Consider the following 19,856-nt stretch of genomic DNA (forward strand, 5'->3'; position numbering starts at 1 on the left):
CGGCATTTTCTTACGGTATATATATCGCTCAATTAAAAGATAGTAAAAATCAAACTTGTTAATCTAATTTTAGCAAATTAATAATGGATCTTAGAGGGGATGAGAGGGGGAATCTCAGAGAAAGCGACGCAAAATATTAAAGCGTTAAAAACTTTTTTTTTCAAGCCAAAAGTGTAACTGTTTTGCAACTCTTTTTGTTGATCAAGAGATAACTGCTCATTTATCTGCCTCTAATTTAGAGTTATGTTTTTGTGTTAAATATACCAATATTATAATGTTTAAGTTTAAGTAGTTTAACCCGAGTTTAAAGAGGGAGGGGGGGGGTGAGACAGGTGGGATTAGCCCGTAAGCGCTTCCGTTTCCTGTCAACTCTTCTGTGAAGCAGGGTAGTCTTAAGTCACCAGTGACGACTTTGACATTGGGCTTGGGACGTACGTGATAAAGTAATTTTTGCTACAGGCCCAAACGTAAAACCTCACCATGCCTATGAAAGGATTAACCTTGGCAAGCTTGAAGCATCATCCATCGGTTTGTATTTATTTATATTTAGCGATAATTTCAATCTAGACGACCCTTGCTGCATTTGGACCTTTGTATTGTAAATTCAAGTAAATTGTAGTCTGGCGCATTGCTTAGATGGCAGGATTGACCTCTGACCCTGAAACGTCACGCATCGTTTTCTGACGGTTTTTACGTTTATTTTAGGGGTCCCATCCACGACAAATGAAAAAAACTGTTTATATCGCAAATTCTCATCATTATTTTAATGCAAATTGCTAATAAAATGGATAATATGCCTTAGAATGTCAGAAAAAATCGCAAGATTCGTGGTTGTAAATAATGAGAGGATTTCTAGTGGAGCACTCTCCGTAAAAACTGAACCGCCGCCAAAAACGACCGACTAACGGGGTAAACGGCTCGACTAACTGTACATTAATATATAATTGATATATTTATCATGTATATTTACAGTATTTTTGATTACTTTTTCTAAAATCTTCCTCGAGGATGAGGTACCCACGCTGACATTTCTATCCGCTATTTTTAGTATCATGACGTCATTGTTACGCTAGTTGCCAGACTGAAACAACTAGTTTTTGTTTTTTACGGAATGAACTGTTAAGTCTAGTATTTTAATTATAATTCAATTGTAGCATGTGTGGAAAAAGTAAAATTATAGACATTATTATTGTATTAGTAATTTTATTAGTATATTAATTTTTTCTTCACTGTGGGCCGACCGTTGCTGCATTCGTGACCGGTGGTTGACCTCGTCAACGCTGCGTGGCCTATTCGTTTATATAATCAGTGATGCTCGTTCAGTGGCCTTTTTCAGAGCTAGGCCTAATTACGGGCGATTTTTAGACTTAATTGATTGGCCGTTAGCCTTTTTCATTGCTGCGTATTGTAAAAAATGCTCGTTCAGGGGCCTTTTTTTTTTTGCCGCTAAATAATCTGTTTACGGGCATTTTAAGCGTTTATTTATTAATTTTTTTTAAGCTAGACGTAGATCATCTAGATCTAGTTTAAAAAATATTTTTTTTATACAGCTGGCTGTCTAGCATGCCTGATATGTGAACTAAAAAAAAAATTGACCGAACTTTAAAAAAAAAAAATGACCAGAAGTAGGGAAGTAGGTCTCTTTTTCAATTTGCTTGAAGAAGAGGGGGGGGGGGGGGGGGGAGAGAGAAGTGAAGACACCGACCATCTCGTGTACGCGTGTTCATTCTATGACGTGTACTATAGGCCTGCTGAAGTCACGGTGACCCCGCGACCGTGGTGGGATTTTTCATCCACAGGATAGTAAACATAAGCAAGCAATCACGCGAGTGTTGATGTTTGGAGATTTTATTTTTAAAAAAATCACATACGTCATGTTTTCAAGAAGAAAAAAATGTAATGTAAAAAAAAAGACATTAATACCATGTATGAACCTCAGCTGCCACACTGTTGACTCAATATAATGTGATTGAGTGTAAAATGTATTTGCATTTATAAACTATCTTAACTATTACTATCATATTATTTTATGCATATTTATTATTTAAAATTAGAATTTGAAATAAAAAATATTTATTATGGTCGTTTGATTTATGTAGGTGTTCATTATTTCTTAAAATGTTATGAATAACATGTAGAGTAGAATTTAATAAATAATAAAATAACTAGATCTAGTTTTATTATCAACCAGTTGGTTTTTGTTATTTTCCGGTGAGTAAATGACCTAAGCTGACGCAATTACCATGGCGGGAATTAAAAGCTCGTGCACACAAGTCCACGGCGTCATGTTATGCCGGTCCAGGAGCAAGATTCTTGTTTTGTCGTTCATTTTCGATTCTAGCTAAATTTTCAAATTCTCTCTTTTCTCGTCAACCGAATAAGCTAGATATTTAAATGTGGTGTCAAATGTTCTCTTAAGGGGTAAGGAACTTAATGGTGTATTTGAAATAACAGAATATTTTATTTTAAAAAATCCATAATTCAACCTAGTAAATTGGGTAAAACTCCATTTTCTAGGCCTATCGTTTTAGGTAGGCCTACGTAAAATCGCCCGCGGCTAGTAATGTACGAAAAAGTTACCGCATTGACAAGGCTTTAATAGAAGTATATTGTGATACAATGGCTAAATTAAATATAGGCAAGAAATTAACTTTAGACAGCAGTGTTTGCGAGCAGGATTTGCTATATAAAAAGCGCCCATATTAGCGAGGCTCACTAACTTTAAAGCGTCCTTGGTTGCTAACCAGAACATGGCTACCTCACCTGGGCATACGATTGGGCAATTTTTTCTGCTTTGTTCGAGAGACCACCTTAACATTAAGTTTAAAAATAATTATCACGCGAAAAATGGCGTTTTTTTCGCGTATTTTAAGCTCTCTGAAGATGACAAAGCTATTTTTGGCAGATTTTTTTTTTTTAAATTTGCTTCCGACCATGGAGGTCAAGCGGAAACATGGGTATAGTTTGAGTTGTTTAAAAACTTTAAATAAAGGACTGTTACGTGTCTAAATGGCACTGTAAGGTAGAGTATTATTAGATTGATCGTTTAGTGAAAAAATATTGTAATTATTTTGAATCCATTTTAAGAAATCGGCAGCCAAAAAAGGTCACTGAAAGCACGTAATTTTTTATTGTGACGTCATCGCTATTGTTACGGAAGCTGTACAGTAGTATCCTCTCGCTGCTTATATATTATATAATTGTATTCTTTTCACTTGACACTCTTTTTCAGCTTATTTTGCTAGCGTAATTAGACTAATTAAGCCTAATTATGGATATTTCACCTGGCTTTTGGATTATACTAAGACTCTAAAAGCCCTTAGCCTTAAACCACAACGATCTGTTTTTTTTTTTTTTTTAAATTTTGTGTTGATCCCTGGAATTTGTAGTGAGCGTTGGTCTTTGTGTGCTTATTTAGGCCTAATTATTTGTTTTCAAATTTGTTATAGCTTAATTAATTTGTCTTAATTCTTATTGATTTCATAAATTTTAATTAGGTTAATTATAATATTATTTTCACTGGTCTTCGTTGATACATTTATTAGGCTTAGTAATGTTTATATTATATAAATGTATTTATCAGGGGCGTAGCGAGGGGGCGGGGGTGCGGACCGCACCGGGTGACACCATTTAGGGGGGGGGGGGTGACACCAAGGCAAAAAATAGCAAAATATATAGGGAAAAACTTGAGGGGGGATGCAAATCGAAAGTTTGAGGGGGGGGGGTGCTAATCGAAAATTTGTCCCCGGGAAGGGTCGCTACGCCTCTGGGGGGGTGACACCATTAAGTGCCGCACCGGGTGACACCCGACCTCGCTACGCCACTGATATTTATATATTTTATTATATATTATTAAGATTTTAGAGGCCTGATAAATTAAATGATTTTAGCGTTGAGTCTAGGTTTACATTACTAATTAGTACTTAGTAAACCAAGTACGCATGGACTAGGACATGTGTGTGCTGTGCCGGCGGCGTTGTGGCGGGCGATGCCTCTCGCGCTGACAAACCAGCGCGAGCGAGCGAGTCGTGTGTCACACTTGGCCTGTGTCGATGTTTGGAATGCATAGGCATAGGCCTAATTCTCGCTCTCGGGTGATTAATTTTTATGCGCTGACATTTGAAAAATCAAATAGACACACATCTTAATTAAATACATTTAATTTGAACTTTATATTAATCTAGACCTATAATACTAATTAGTTAATTAGGGCCTATAACTTGGGATAACAAAGTACTTGGAATAGATTTAGCGCATGCGCACACTGTGCTGTGAGTTTTCTCTCGCTGGTTGACAAAAGAACGCAGGAGGGCTAGCGATGTTTGTAATTTGCATATATCTTCGCTCACAGGCGATCATTTTAATGCGATTGGCCTATTTTTATTTTATAGGCCTAATTAATTGTATTTGATAGGCTAACTTTTCTGGTTGACAAAACTAAGCGAGCGAGATGTCTGTACGCGCACTGCCCGTGACGCTGTTTAGAATGTATTTCTCGCTAACTTGATGAATTTGAATGCTATTGCAGTGTTTTTTAAAATAAATCAAATACTTACAAATCTTTACATTTTAAACTGAGCATAGACAAAACTTTGTAAATAACACACCTGTCCCAAGTGAAGTGAGAGAAGAGGGTTAGATTAATTTTACAATGACATCGCTATATTTTATGAATTGCCCTAATTAAGCATTGCTAAAACACTTACACTAGTTAATAAAACATGCATGGGATTGAATATCTTTAAAAAGATTAGATCTATACTATATATTCTTGAACATGTTGTTCATTAATTTGAATTTAGTTTTCCTTTTTAAACACCCTTCCATTTAAAAAAAAATTAAATAAAAATATTTAAAAATTCTAGATCTAGATCTAATTCCATTATGTGATTTTTTATTCTGACGAAGACAGTGTCCATACGAATAGAAATGTGGTAATAAAATCAAATGTACTGTGCATATTCTGCTAAAATCAAATCAGCTGCAAGGTCAACCCTGCAGAGTTCGTCTCTTCAGAAAAGTAATGGCGATCTGGTTGTCACGGATTATTTGGCTTGCAATGCTTGGAGTGGCCAATTAATAAAAATCAGTAATTAAGCTCCAAATGAGTTTATTTTCAACAAATTAAGTATTTGATTGATTAGAGATTGATCTCTAGTTTCCATTGGTAATGTTTAAATCGAAAAATAACGAAATTTAAAATTAGTGAGTATCTCTAGCCCATATGTAAGTTAAGAGTGGCTTCCCCCTGAATCTAGCGCTATAAGTTTACAATTTTTAAAAAATAAACAAGATGGCATGGTTGCATCTGTTGGAAACATCGCTAGTCTTCATTTATTACTGAAAAGTTTTAATTCAATTGTTTAAAAACACGTACATAAATGAAACAAGGAAACATTTTTGTATTTTTCAAAACAGATCCTCCTCAAAATGTGAAATAATTATTAAAATTTAAGGAATCACCTGTTTTTCACATTACTAGTCGCAGGCTATTTTACGTACCTAAAACGATAGATTAGGCCTACCCTCCATTTTAGCGTATTTTATTCGCCGCTTCACGTTCACCTCCAGTTCAGCGTATTTTATTATAAACACAACAAAAACACAAAAATCGGTCGAGACTAGTAATGTGAAAAAAAGGTGACTCATCAAATTTTAGTAATTATTTCACATCATGATGATGTATGTTTTGAAAGTTACAATAATGTTTCAAAGTTTCATTAGGCCTAATGTAGGCCTACCTGTTTTTAAACAATTGTATTATTAAAACTTTTCAGTAAAAATAAAGACTAGATCTAGCAATGTTTTCATCAGATCCAACCAAGCTCATTTACTTTAGCACCATCTTGTTTTGTTTTTTGGTAAGATTATAGTCAGAAATTCAGGGAAAACCACTCTGTTTATTCAAATCTTGCTCGCGAACACTGCTGTTTAAAAGTTAATTTGTGGCCTAAAGGGCCTATTAATACATTTAGAGATTTTTTTTTTTGTTTTATTTAATTATCTATCATATTTGACACAAATATATCACAATATAGCCTACTTGTATTGAAGCCAAAATATTGAGCCACCTTTTTTCACATTACAAGCCTCGGCTGATTTTATGTACCTAAAACGATAGATTACCAAAGTTTCATGGCGATCTGATGTATGATGTCAAACCGCAATAGACTTTCATTTTTATATACCGTATATAGAGAATAAACTAATCGCGCCCTGCCGGGCGACACCCCTGTGAATTAAAAAAAAATTCGGCAGAAACCTCCCCAGGAGTATTCTCGAAAAGACAATTTACCAAAGTTCCACGCGGTGTGATGAAAGATGTAGTAATGCATAAAAGACAGACAGACACACACACAGACATACATTGCTTTTTATATAGGCCTATAGATTGGCCTATCCTAGTCAGTCATTGGCTGCAAACTTAAGTTACCTCCAATCTCAGACGTTCTCCAGCTGTGTTCATTAAGCTTTTTTAAGGTTTTCAATGTGCTAGGAAATCAGAACTGCTTGTCTAGTTAGATATTTTTAGATTTTTAATTTGAATGCAAGACTTTAAAATGAATTAGGCCTATCTGATTTGCTATGGCAGAAACAGGCCTAGTTTTTAATTTTAATCTTCTTTTAAAGTTATAGACTTGCGCAATTTTTTGTGGCATTTTTTTTTCTTTTTGAAACTGAGCAGCTGGCTTAAATTTGACATCTACGCTCTGCATGATGACATTCTTGTATTATTCTAATTCTAATAGATATATTATAGGCCCTAATTAAGTAAACCTGCATTTATTATAGCCTGTGGATAACCAGCTGTTTTGTTGAAGTTGAATTCACTTATAAAATTATATCTCTTTTTACATTTGTTATAATTTAGTATTTGATTATCAGTCATCCATCATGCAGTTTGAAATGTCACCATATGTAAAAAGTCCTTTTTGCTAGAGAAAGATAGTAACGCTGAACAGAAACATTCAACTGATATAGATTTTAACTGCATTGTGAAGATATGCCTTGAAATTGTACCAATTTTTAAAAAGTTTTAAAAGTACATCTAGTTTGAAACCAACTTTTTCAGCTTGTCCCACTGTTTGTTTGTGTTGGTGCTGGTATGGCCTGGGCTGGCTACTACATAGTGAGATTAGCAACCAGATGCCCTGATGTTGGGTAAGTATTTTATTGCGCAGGGCGACTAAACGGCCCCGCCAAATGGGCCCCGCCCAGAGGCGTAGCGGGGGACGACATATGTCCCTGGGCGCTGACCTTAGGGGGCGCCAAAATGGGTTGGAAAAATAAATTGAAAGCTTGAGGGGGGTGCAAATAGAAAGTTTGTCCCCAGGCGCCGGGAAGGGTTGCTACACCTCTGGCCCTCTCATTTAGGCTCTCAACATAACGGCTCCCGTCATTACAACTCCACAAAAATGCTCCCGTTAATTAGACAAATAGGCTCCTGTCATTTTGGCTCCCGAATAAAGGGCCCCTGTCATTTTGGCTCCTAAATAAAGGGCCCCTGTCAATATGGTTTTAGCCTCTCGGGGAAACATCCTCATTGAATATGACACCTGCTGGTGGGACTTTCATCAATACTGTTTAGAGTTAGCTTAACCAACACTCTTAAGTAATACAATGTATGCATCTCTTGTTTGGCTGGCCTTATTTTTATATTATTTTACCTAGTATAAGTATAAGAAATAATTTGTTTTAAATTTAAGGGTCATCTAGCTATGACTTCCATAAATGAGTCGGTTGTAGGCTGTTTCAACTTAGTGTGTGGGGAGAGAGGTCCAGGCTGTACATTCCTACCAGCAGTATGCTTTTAGGTTATCAAAACAAAATGCAGTTATCCTGTAAACATCATGTATATCATACATTTAAACTTCTGTGCTCTATTTTAAGCAACAGATCTTTACTGTTGTAAGTTAAACATTAAAAAAATTTAATTGGAGGAATTTAGATATTAAGGGCTCGATTTGTTTGTGAATTGCTGTTGGTTCATGAAAGAAAAATTTCATTCAGGCATTTAAAAGAGGTTACAGTGGTGGTGGAGTTAGGACAAAATGGTTACTTTTATGCCAGTAGTGGTCATACGATTCATTTGTCTGGAGCCTATATGTTGCGAGTCAATACGCTGGGGCCATTTTGGCTGGGTTGTATTGACAGCCGTTTTGACTGTGCACCATTGTGTTATTGGAAGGGTTAGGGGTAATTTTTACATTTGAATGGATTAGAAAGTTGTTTCAAGTTTAATAAGATTAGGCCTATACACATTTTTTTATTTGATGGAATGTAAACTGATATATGCTATCAAACTCAATTGATACTGATTAATTTCTAAATGTATGGTTGTTTATTCTATGATTTAATTTGACCTATGAAAGTAAATAATTGAAGTCAATTGATATAAGCAGCATTGTCACTAACAGTACCAACAGTGGATTTTGAACCGACAAGTTGTGATGTTACCAATTATTATTAACCATGTCCATGTATTAGCTGAAGAGTTGTACAAAAAGAAAATAATAGACTCTGTTAGTAAACTTGATCTAACTTGTATATTTAGCATTTTTCTTTTAATCTGAATTGCATCATCATGCTGTATGAAAGGCATAATTATGTTGGGGGGGGGGGGGGGATGATTTGTCATTTAAATAGAATTTCACAAACCAGTAACTATTTAGATTTCTTTTTTCACTCATGTTTCATTACACAAAATATTTGAAAGTTTTCTAGTTACCTTAAAAATGCCTACTGATTTTTTTTTTTTTTTAATTTTCTAGCTGGAAGGACAAACAAGAAGGAATGGCAAATGTGAGATGGCCAGTCAACAAACAGTACAAGGTGATTTTAATTTTTAAACCTGTCATTTCTGGTGGGGAATTTAATGGTTCAGGACAACCCTTAGTCTGACACTTGTCCAGAGGAATGCAATTAACTCGACCATTATTGTTGATCTTTTAACCAGATACAACTTTTTTTGTTTGCACTAAAAGAAATAGACTAACAGGCTTAAATAATTCAAAACTTGTCTCATTCCAGTTTTACTCTCCAAATCTTGACTACAAAAGCTTGAAACACCCAGAGGAGAGACCAGACATCTAAATACTTGGCTCAACAGAACATTGTAATCAGAGTTACTCATGTAGTTAGTTGCTGTTTGAAAGCCTGCTGGAGCTTTAGTGTTTACCAGCAAATGTTTATAATAAATTTCAATACATTTTGTAAACAGTAAAAAGAATGAGATTGCTGAAATGACAGATATTAGTATAAACTTCCACATTATTTTCTTTTTTTACATTTTGATATTAAGTAGAAAGATCTGGGGCATTTACTTCTATCGCACAAATTGAAGTCAATGAATATTGCCTATAGTTTTCTTTTCTTAACCAACTCACTCTAAATTAATGGTACACTTGAAATGTTGAAGCATGAATGAATAAAGTGTGTTACCTGATCCTTGTGGTGTTATTTTTTAAATTATGTTTCTATGTTGAATGTATAGTCATGGACTTCATCTCTATGCTTGGGTATTTCACTTAGTAATTTCTGATTGGCTGATCTATGAAACACGTTATATGTTTAAATGTTAATTTTCTTCTAGCCTTTATGTTGTGTGGAGAAACAACACACTCAAGCACAGATCACACTAGTAATTGGGTGTACTTTAATTTTTGGGGCATCTGTAAGATATTTGGATTTGATAATTAGAGTGCGGTCAGTGGATCAGCCCATAACTGGTGATTTGAATAGTCTCCTGGGTCGGTTGAGTAAAGTAGGTCAGCCTGGACTTGATAAATTAAGTCTGTCATTCCATGACCGGTTGTAAAGTAAGTTTTCCTACAGAGCATTATCTTCCAACCTGACATCACCAGTAGATTCTGAAAAGCAGTCGCCTGTGGCTTGACATGAGGCAATTCATATACTGAACAAGTGACGCACACGTATAGACGATAATTCAGACAAATTGTAGCTTCATTGAATATATCTTGAGGGTCGTCCATAAAAGACGCACACTTTTGAAACGAGTTTTAGCCGATGTTTTAAGAATAATTGAACTGCAATTTGTTGGGGGCTGGGGGTAAAATTCGTCAATTTATTGATGACCCCTTGTATGGTAACATGAAGAGAGTTTGGAAGCAGGCATTGCTAGGGAAATAGGAATATAGACATACAGAGTTTGGTGGACTCACGGACATTCCACTGACCTGAATCCAGATTTGAGACACCGCTATTATTTAGTCATAAGCAGTTTCATTCACACATATTACAAACCATAGTGTGCAGTATTTTTTCCAGGCATCTCTTCGCCATTTATATTACAAATGTATACTTTTTGCCAGTGTCCCCCCCCCCCCCCCCCCCGAAAAATATCACGTGGGTCCCCTCCATGGAGAAAAAAGTGTCTGGAACAAACACTGATAGTGTGCACTGTTTAGCACCAATATTAAACACGCTAGGGCTGGGCAACATAAAATACCAGGAAGGCATTTTGAGGCCATTGGGTGTTTATGATCAACGACTAGGTCTACCTCTACTTTTATAAAACTAAGAACGAGAAATTTAAATAGACCTGTAAGTTTTAATGAAAATAAATTTAGGCCAACCTACTCTTAAACGTTTTTAAATTATGTAGATACCTCATTAATATATTGAAAAAAAAAACCGTTGCATATTTACAAACAATCGTATAAGATATGTGAACATTGGCAAGTACATAGATTGAAAAACTTCAAAAAATATTATTTTTATTTAATCGTATTTATTGTTTCACTGTTCGTTTGAATTCTCGAGATCATTTGTGGATGTTGTTGTTGTTTTTTTTTTTTTTCACTATGGATAACACCAAACTTTAAAGAAAAATTGAAAAAAAAGAAGGCTAAGTAGAATAACCTTCTAAACTAAAATATTTTTATTTCTGATACCCGCTTAAAAAAGAAAAAGCATTTCTGTACTTAATCATAATTTTATAGCTGCATATTGTAAATTCAAAGTTTGATATAGAAACAGAAAAAAATCTGGCAGCTTCTCTGTGACGTCCTTAGTCTGTGGTTTACTACAAACGAGCGTCTGTAGTTTGCAGATCGTCTAATTACCAGCTACAAACTCTAAACATGAAAGGGATGACCTGGAAATCGTTGAAAGAACACTACAGCGTATGTATACATCAAAGTGTCACTGTGTTGGCTGTTATACATTTACTCGCGTTTCACCTCAACTTTGTCACCTCAGAGCTCTTACGTTTTAACCAATGAAAAGTGTGCATGGTAGTCAAGATCACTTCGCGTAGATGTTGCTGGCGAAATGGTTAATGTTGTAGTAGCTGTTGACTGGCACCCTGGTTAGTGTTGTAGTAGGTGTTGACTGGCGCCCTGGTTAGTGTTGTGGTGTTGACTGGCGCCCTGGTTAATGTTGTAACAACTGTTTTTGGCGCCCTGGTTAGTGTTTTAGTACGTGTTGACTGACGCCCTGGTTAATGTTGTAACAAATGTTTTTTGGCGCCGTGGTTAGTGTTTTAGTACGTGTTGACTGGCGCCCTGGTTAGTGTTGTAGTACGTGTTGACTGGCGCCCTGGTTAGTGTTGTGGTGTTGACTGGCGCCCTGGTTAGTGTTGTGGTGTTGACTGGCGCCCTGGTTAGTGTTGTAGCCCATGTTGACTGGCGGCCTAGTCTACAATGAAATTTAATTGCTGTTGATTGATTGTTTCACTGCAAATTAAATATAGACCTACATTGTGAGTAATTGAATATGTTTTCCTATACATCTATGTTTTCGAAGGTATTCGCGCGTATACTTCATATCTGCTGCTCCTAGTGCCCCAAAATTCTACGAATGTTTCGGGGTAAGGTACCCCAGTCTTTTAATCTCCATAGTACCCCCAGCTGATCTGTTACGCCACTCACTGGGGGTAGGGTAAAATTGTATCATGGACAACCCTTGATTTATGATATATTTTCAGCTCATGTTATTGTTTACTGTTTATTTTCTGCTGATGTTATTGTTTATATTTTCTGCTGATGTTATTGTTTATATTTTCTGCTGATGTTATTGTTTACTGTATATTTTCTGCTGATGTTATTGTTTACTGTTTATTTACTGCTGATGTTATTGTTTACTGTATATTTTCTGCTGATGTTATTGTTTATATTTTCAACTGATGTTATTGTTTACTGTTTATTTTCTGCTGATGTTATTGTTTACTGTTTATTTTCTGCTGATGTTATTGTTTACTGTTTATTTTCTGCTGATGTTATTGTTTACTGTTTATTTTCTGCTGATGTTATTGTTTACTGTTTATTTTCTGCTGATGTTATTGTTTACTGTTTATTTTCTGCTGATGTTATTGTTTATTTTCAGCTGATGTTATTGTTTATATTTTCAGCTGATTCCCGTGTATGGCGTCATTGTGTACGGAGTAACCTTGTCGTCTTTCTGTCTTTTCCGTACAGCTACAAGAAACCCGGATGTGGCGTAAGTCTTGCTTTAGGACCTAGCCTAACTTGTGTCTTTCACAGTGATATGCCATGTTTGTTTTTTGTGCCAGTGCTTGAAGAGGGAGGAGGAAGAAGGAGTTTACATCTCATGCGGGGAATCCATCACGGCCAATCCCACCCCATTGCAATCCCCATCACATCGAAATCCCGAGTGTTGGTTTGATGGTTTAACCCCTTGACCATTTGCTTCACTGTCGTATTAATAGCACTGGTATTGGTGATTATTACATGAGCACTCTCAAGACGTTGCTTAGGTTAGGGTTAGATTTTGGACTAGTTACGTTATCGTACATGCATGCTGTGACACAGTGTGTAGTTTGTCTTATGCAGTGTTTCTTCCAGACTTTTTTCTCCGGAGGGGGGGGGGGGAGGCACTTGAAATTTTCGGGGGGGGGGGGGCGGTAGACTTTCTTCGGGGGGGGGGGCGGACACTGTTAAAAGTATATATTTTCTATATAAATTTCATTTCGTTCGGGGGGGGGGGGGGGGGTAGAAGAGATGCCTGGAAGAAACTCTGGTCTTATGCCTTTGAAGTTCCTGAAAAGCAAAGGGCTGCAGCTTCTCCTCTCCATCAGACTATTTCGGGCAGCTCTCTTTAGTTGAGCCCACGTAGTCCCAGCAGCACTTGCTTCTCTTTCGACAGTCCTACTCCAGGATTAAGCAGTAGCGTAGCGAGGGGGCGGGGGGGACATATGTCCCCGGGCGCCAACCTTAGGGGGCGCCAAAATGGGTTGGAAAAATAAATTGAAAGGTTGAGAGAGGTGCAAATCAAAAGTTTGACGGGGGGGGGGTGCAAATCGAAATCTTGAGGGGGGTGCAAATCGAAATCTTGAGGGGGTGCAAATCGAAAAGTTTGTCCCCGGGCGCCGGGAAGGGTCGCTACGCCTCTGGGATTAAGTCGTTTGTAATTATCTTTAATTGTGTTCACTTAAGTAGGGGATGTTATAAAGTAACGTTATATAACAGCTTTAATTTTCTTTATTCTAATTTTTAAAAATTTGGTGTTATAGGCGTACTTCTGTTGTTAACTAGCTTGCATATTTTCAGTAACGTTATTTTTTTTATTTCAACTGTAACTTGTTGCAATTGAAATTATTCTTATGAATAAAATGTAAAAAAAATATTGAATTTAATCGAAATATTAACATTTTTACACACAACCCTAACCCCTTAAATGTTGTGTAACGATTTTACAAGCCGTTTTACAGGACACAATTTTTTAATACCCAATAAAACAATGAGCTATACAAAGTATGTTTAACTGCAACATTTTCATGAAACAACTGTTAGATTATTCCACGCGAAGTATTTTGTCATAATTCATGAACTTATTAAAATTACAGACGCAATTCCTGCATCTATTCGGGAAATTAAAAATAAACAGCTAACTAGCAGTGGAAATCGTATCAATATCAGCAAAATCTTATAGGCTGTTACACGGCTCTTGACACCCCCCCCCCCCCATATAGCATACAATATAGACAAAATGTTTAACTACCTTATCACCTCTCTGTATTATATAGCATGTGAGTAATGCCAAACATTCTCTCTGACTGGGTCGTTCATAAAAAAATCACGCTCTATAGGGAGGGGGATCAGACTTTTGCTATTTTGTGATGAGGGACAGGGCATATGTGATGAGGGAAGAAGAGGGCATACTGTGTGATGATGGAGGTACAGGGCACAATGTGTGGGGAGAAACATGGCATAATGTGTGATGATGGAGGAACCGGGCACAATGTGTGATGATGGAGGAACCGGGCATAATGTGTGATGATGGAGGAACCGGGCACAATGTGTGATGATGGAGGAACCGGGCATAATGTGTGATGATGGAGGAACAGGGCATAATGTGTGATGATGGAGCAACAGGGCATAATGTGTGATGATGGAGGAACAGGGCATAATGTGTGATGATGGAGGAACAGGACACAATGTGTGATGATGGAGGAACAGGGCATAATGTGTGATGATGGAGGAACAGGGCATAATGTGTGATGATGGAGGAACAGGGCATAATGTGTGATGATGGAGGAACCGGGCACAATGTGTGATGATGGAGGAACCGGGCACAATGTGTGATGATGGAGGAACCGGGCACAATGTGTGATGAGAGAAGAGGGCATAATGTGTGATGATGGAGGAACAGGGCATAATGTGTGATGATGGAGGAACAGGGCATAATGTGTGATGATGGAGGAACAGGGCATAATGTGTGATGATGGAGGAACCGGGCACAATGTGTGATGATGGAGGAACAGAGCATAATGTGTGATGATGGAGGAACAGGGCATAATGTGTGATGATGGAGGAACAGGGCACACTGTGTGATGATGGAGGAACAGGGCATAATGTGTGATGAGAGAAGAGGGCATAATGTGTGATGATGGAGGAACAGGACATAATGTGTGATGATGGAGGAACAGGGCATAATGTGTGATGATGGAGGAACCGGACACAATGTGTGATGATGGAGGAACCGGGCATAATGTGTGATGATGGAGGAACAGGGCATAATGTGTGATGATGGAGGAACAGGGCACACTGTGTGATGATGGAGGAACAGGACACAATGTGTGATGATGGAGGAACAGGGCATAATGTGTGATGATGGAGGAACCGGGCACAATGTGTGATGATGGAGGAACCGGGCACAATGTGTGATGATGGAGGAACAGGACACAATGTGTGATGATGGAGGAACAGGGCATAATGTGTGATGAGAGAAGAGGGCATAATGTGTGATGATGGAGGAACAGGACATAATGTGTGATGATGGAGGAACAGGGCATAATGTGTGATGATGGAGGAACAGGGCATAATGTGTGATGATGGAGGAACAGGGCATAATGTGTGATGATGGAGGAACCGGGCACAATGTGTGATGATGGAGGAACAGGGCATAATGTGTGATGATGGAGGAACAGGGCATAATGTGTGATGATGGAGGAACAGGGCACACTGTGTGATGATGGAGGAACAGGGCATAATGTGTGATGAGAGAAGAGGGCATAATGTGTGATGATGGAGGAACAGGACATAATGTGTGATGATGGAGGAATAGGGCATAATGTGTGATGATGGAGGAACCGGACACAATGTGTGATGATGGAGGAACCGGGCATAATGTGTGATGATGGAGGAACAGGGCATAATGTGTGATGATGGAGGAACAGGGCACACTGTGTGATGATGGAGGAACAGGACACAATGTGTGATGATGGAGGAACAGGGCATAATGTGTGATGAGAGAAGAGGGCATAATGTGTGATGATGGAGAAACAGGGCATAATGTGTGATGATGGAGGAACCGGGCACAATGTGTGATGATGGAGGAACAGGGCATAATGTGTGATGATGGAGGAACAGGGCATAATATGTGATGATGGAGGAACAGGGCACACTGTGTGATGATGGAGGAACAGGGCATAATGTGTGATGAGAGAAGAGGGCATAATGTGTGATGATGGAGGAACAGGACATAATGTGTGATGATGGAGGAACAGGGCATAATGTGTGATGATGGAGGAACCGGACACAATGTGTGATGATGGAGGAACCGGGCATAATGTGTGATGATGGAGGAACAGGGCATAATGTGTGATGATGGAGGAACAGGGCACACTGTGTGATGATGGAGGAACAGGACACAATGTGTGATGATGGAGGAACAGGGCATAATGTGTGATGAGAGAAGAGGGCATAATGTGTGATGATGGAGGAACAGGGCATAATGTGTGATGATGGAGGAACAGGGCATAATGTGTGATGATGGAGGAACAGGGCATAATGTGTGATGATGGAGGAACAGGACATAATGTGTGATGATGGAGGAACAGGGCATAATGTGTGATGATGGAGGAACAGGGCACAATGTGTGATGATGGAGGAACAGGGCATAATGTGTGATGAGAGAAGAGGGCATAATGTGTGATGATGGAGGAACAGGACATAATGTGTGATGATGGAGGAACAGGGCATAATGTGTGATGAGAGAAGAGGGCATAATGTGTGATGATGGAGGAACAGGACATAATGTGTGATGATGGAGGAACAGGGCATAATGTGTGATGAGAGAAGAGGGCATAATGTGTGATGATGGAGGAACAGGGCACACTGTGTGATGATGGAGGAACAGGGCATAATGTGTGATGAGAGAAGAGGGCATAATGTGTGATGATGGAGGAACAGGACATAATGTGTGATTATGGAGGAACCGGGCACAATGTGTGATGATGGAGGAACCGGGCATAATGTGTGATGATGGAGGAACCGGGCACAATGTGTGATGATGGAGGAACAGGGCATAATGTGTGATGATGGAGGAACCGGGCACAATGTGTGGGGAGAAACAGGGCATAATGTGTGATGATGGAGGAACAGGGCATAATGTGTGATGATGGAGGAACAGGGCATAATGTGTGATGATGGAGGAACCGGGCACAATGTGTGATGATGGAGGAACCGGGCATAATGTGTGATAAAGAGGAACAGGGCATAATGTGTGGGGAGAAACAGGGCATAATGTGTGATGATGGAGGTACAGGGCACAATGTGTGGGGAGAAACAGGGCATAATGTGTGATGATGGAGGAACCGGGCACAATGTGTGATGATGGAGGAACCGGGCATAATGTGTGATGATGGAGGAACAGGGCATAATGTGTGATGATGGAGGAACAGGGCATAATGTGTGATGATGGAGGAACAGGGCATAATGTGTGATGATGGAGGAACCGGGCACAATGTGTGATGATGGAGGAACAGGGCATAATGTGTGATAAAGAGGAACAGGGCATAATGTGTGATGATGGAGGAACCGGGCACAATGTGTGGGGAGAAACAGGGCATAATGTGTGATGATGGAGGAACAGGGCACAATGTGTGGGGAGAAACAGGGCATAATGTGTGATGATGGAGGAACAGGGCATAATGTGTGATGATGGAGGAACATGGCACAATGTGTGATGATGGAGGAACATGGCACAATGTGTGATGATGGAGGAACATGGCACAATGTGTGATGATGGAGGAACATGGCACAATGTGTGATGATGGAGGAACATGGCACAATGTGTGATGATGGAGGAACATGGCACAATGTGTGATGATGGAGGAACATGGCATAATGTGTGATGATGGAGGAACAGGGCATAATGTGTGATGATGGAGGAACAGGGCATAATGTGTGATGATGGAGGAACATGGCACAATGTGTGATGATGGAGGAACATGGCACAATGTGTGATGATGGAGGAACATGGCACAATGTGTGATGATGGAGGAACATGGCACAATGTGTGATGATGGAGGAACATGGCACAATGTGTGATGATGGAGGAACATGGCATAATGTGTGATGATGGAGGAACAGGGCATAATGTGCGATGAGAGAAGAAGAGGGCTCACTGTGTGATGTCCACTGTTGTATTTATTTATTTTTAAACTGTATTTTAGCCGTTTTATCGCACTTCTTGTTTAAAATATGTTGCATATTTGGAAAAAAAGTAGTTTTTACGGGTCATTGGTAGGTCAGGTTAGAATAGTCTAGAAGCCCGGGTCCGTGTGTCAGTGAGTTGAGTTCACCCCTTGTGTCTGTGAGTTGAGTTCACCCAGTGTGTTTTATTTTATGTGTTGCTACCCTATGGTCGAAGGGTTTGTGGGGCTAGACAGCAACTGTGTAACATTTTGTTGAATGGAACGAAAGCGAGTCCTAACAGTGGTAAACTTGAGTGTGGTGTCCTTGGGAGGGGGGGGGGATTTCTTTAATTATCGGGTGTGTGGGGGTAAAGCATCTTAAAATGCGTGGCGTTATATATTAACGTCTCCCGAACATACTTGATTCCTATCGTTTATTTATAAATCACATGATCATTTTGATTTACTAAGCTATGTCGTCTTTCGTGTCAGAGGGAGGGGTGGGAGAAATGTCATTGCAAGTTATGTAACTATAGGGCTGGTAAGTAGGTCATCAACCAGTTGTATGTCTCATGCAGGTTTTATTGAGCCGTAGAACTGGTTGGTGACCTACTTACCAGCCCTATAGGGGTTGGGATCCACATAGTCTACTTTCACGTGAAGATATACAATACCTATAACATGAGGTCTAATATCGGCGATAATTAGCAAGTAGACTGATATAAAAGTGTGTTTTCATCTTTATACGCTTGCACTTGGGATACATGTAAAAGTGTGTATTTCTACGTACACGTTAGCACTTGGGATAAATGTGAAGGTGTGTTTTTCTACTTTATACGTTAGCACTTGGGATAAATGTAAAAGTGTGTATTTCTACCTACAGCTGGTCGAATAAACACGAGGGAACTTCCAATTTGAAATGGCCCTGGAACAAACAGGCGAAGGTATGTATTTAATGTTGATTGATTCTACTCTTTGATTCTATGAGCATTGCATTTGATCCCTTTGAACCCTATATAGTATAAATATATAACTAAATAAATAAATATGTGGTCAAATAAAAGAGCAAAATCCTGCCTACCCGAGTTCGGATCACAAGCAGAGGTTCTTTCAGGCATAGAACGAAATAGAATTTATATAGAAAATATATAGGGGATAGAGGACAAATGCAGATTGTCCAAAAAAGAAAAAACAACAACATAATCTCGAGACAAATAAATTTATAAATCTCATTTTAATTTTAATACTAAAATAGTGCAAAATATTATGTTTAAACATTCATAAAATATTTGTATTCTACTTTTCTGACAGTGTACATACGTGTTCTTGTAGCTTGTATTATTTACAATATAAGTACAAATGTACATCAATTTCACACAAAAAGTGGACATACTGCATTTGTCCTCTATACCCTCGATATCTTTTACCAGCGTCCACTCTACCCGGAAAATGTATATATATATATATATATATATATATATATATATATATATATATATATATATATATATATATATATATATATATATATATATATATATATATAAAGGCGCGCATATAATTATTTATTTATATACATAATATTCCTTCTAGTTCTACTCACCGACTACCGACTATTCCAAGCTGAGTAAACCAAAAGACATGCCGGATCTATAAGCCAAGATGGTGAATGATAGGAAGAAGTTCGCCACACCAGCATGTACTTACGTTTACAGAAACATGGCATGATTATAATAATGTTTTCAGGCAAATTCCTTAGCTATAAGTTTGTTTTGTGTGGGGGCAACCTTTTTTTTTTAAAGAAAATGAATCAATAAAATATTGTCATTCTAGTTATGTTTTATTGCCTGCACTAATAAAGTGACATTACAATGCCTTTCTGTTTGTTGTCAAATCTTGTAAATACATTTTGACCCATATCTATTTTTCGAACGTTCTCCAAGCTTATTTTTGATGA

General features: G+C 38.3%; 2 protein-coding genes across 2 annotated transcripts; both read left to right on the forward strand.

The window, feature by feature from the left end:
- The first annotated feature begins 370 nt into the window (after positions 1-370).
- Positions 371-9,447, forward strand: LOC131937651 (cytochrome c oxidase subunit NDUFA4). The gene is made up of 4 exons (XM_059295245.1): positions 371-528; positions 7,073-7,161; positions 8,772-8,832; positions 9,031-9,447. The coding sequence occupies exons 1-4, from the start codon at positions 481-483 to the stop codon at positions 9,091-9,093; spliced, it is 261 nt and encodes an 86-aa protein (XP_059151228.1). The 5' UTR covers positions 371-480; the 3' UTR covers positions 9,094-9,447.
- Positions 9,448-11,004: 1,557 nt separating this feature from the next.
- Positions 11,005-19,775, forward strand: LOC131937652 (cytochrome c oxidase subunit NDUFA4). The gene is made up of 4 exons (XM_059295246.1): positions 11,005-11,144; positions 12,371-12,459; positions 18,783-18,843; positions 19,493-19,775. The coding sequence occupies exons 1-4, from the start codon at positions 11,103-11,105 to the stop codon at positions 19,553-19,555; spliced, it is 255 nt and encodes an 84-aa protein (XP_059151229.1). The 5' UTR covers positions 11,005-11,102; the 3' UTR covers positions 19,556-19,775.
- Positions 19,776-19,856: the final 81 nt, after the last annotated feature.

The sequence above is a fragment of the Physella acuta genome, unplaced genomic scaffold (assembly GCF_028476545.2).
Source record: "Physella acuta isolate Inbredline_101_S28 unplaced genomic scaffold, ASM2847654v3 ptg000216l, whole genome shotgun sequence".
In the NCBI taxonomy this organism is placed as follows: domain Eukaryota; kingdom Metazoa; phylum Mollusca; class Gastropoda; family Physidae; genus Physella; species Physella acuta.

Coding starts and splice junctions, on each gene's coding strand:
- LOC131937652 (XM_059295246.1), top strand. CDS start 11,103: ATGAAAGGGATGACCTGGAAATCGTTGAAAGAACACTACAGC. Junction 11,145..12,370: donor CGTTGAAAGAACACTACAGC/GTATGTATACAT, acceptor TTATATTTTCAG/CTGATTCCCGTGTATGGCGT. Junction 18,844..19,492: donor CCTGGAACAAACAGGCGAAG/GTATGTATTTAA, acceptor TATTCCTTCTAG/TTCTACTCACCGACTACCGA.
- LOC131937651 (XM_059295245.1), top strand. CDS start 481: ATGCCTATGAAAGGATTAACCTTGGCAAGCTTGAAGCATCATCCATCG. Junction 7,162..8,771: donor ACCAGATGCCCTGATGTTGG/GTAAGTATTTTA, acceptor TTAATTTTCTAG/CTGGAAGGACAAACAAGAAG. Junction 8,833..9,030: donor CAGTCAACAAACAGTACAAG/GTGATTTTAATT, acceptor GTCTCATTCCAG/TTTTACTCTCCAAATCTTGA.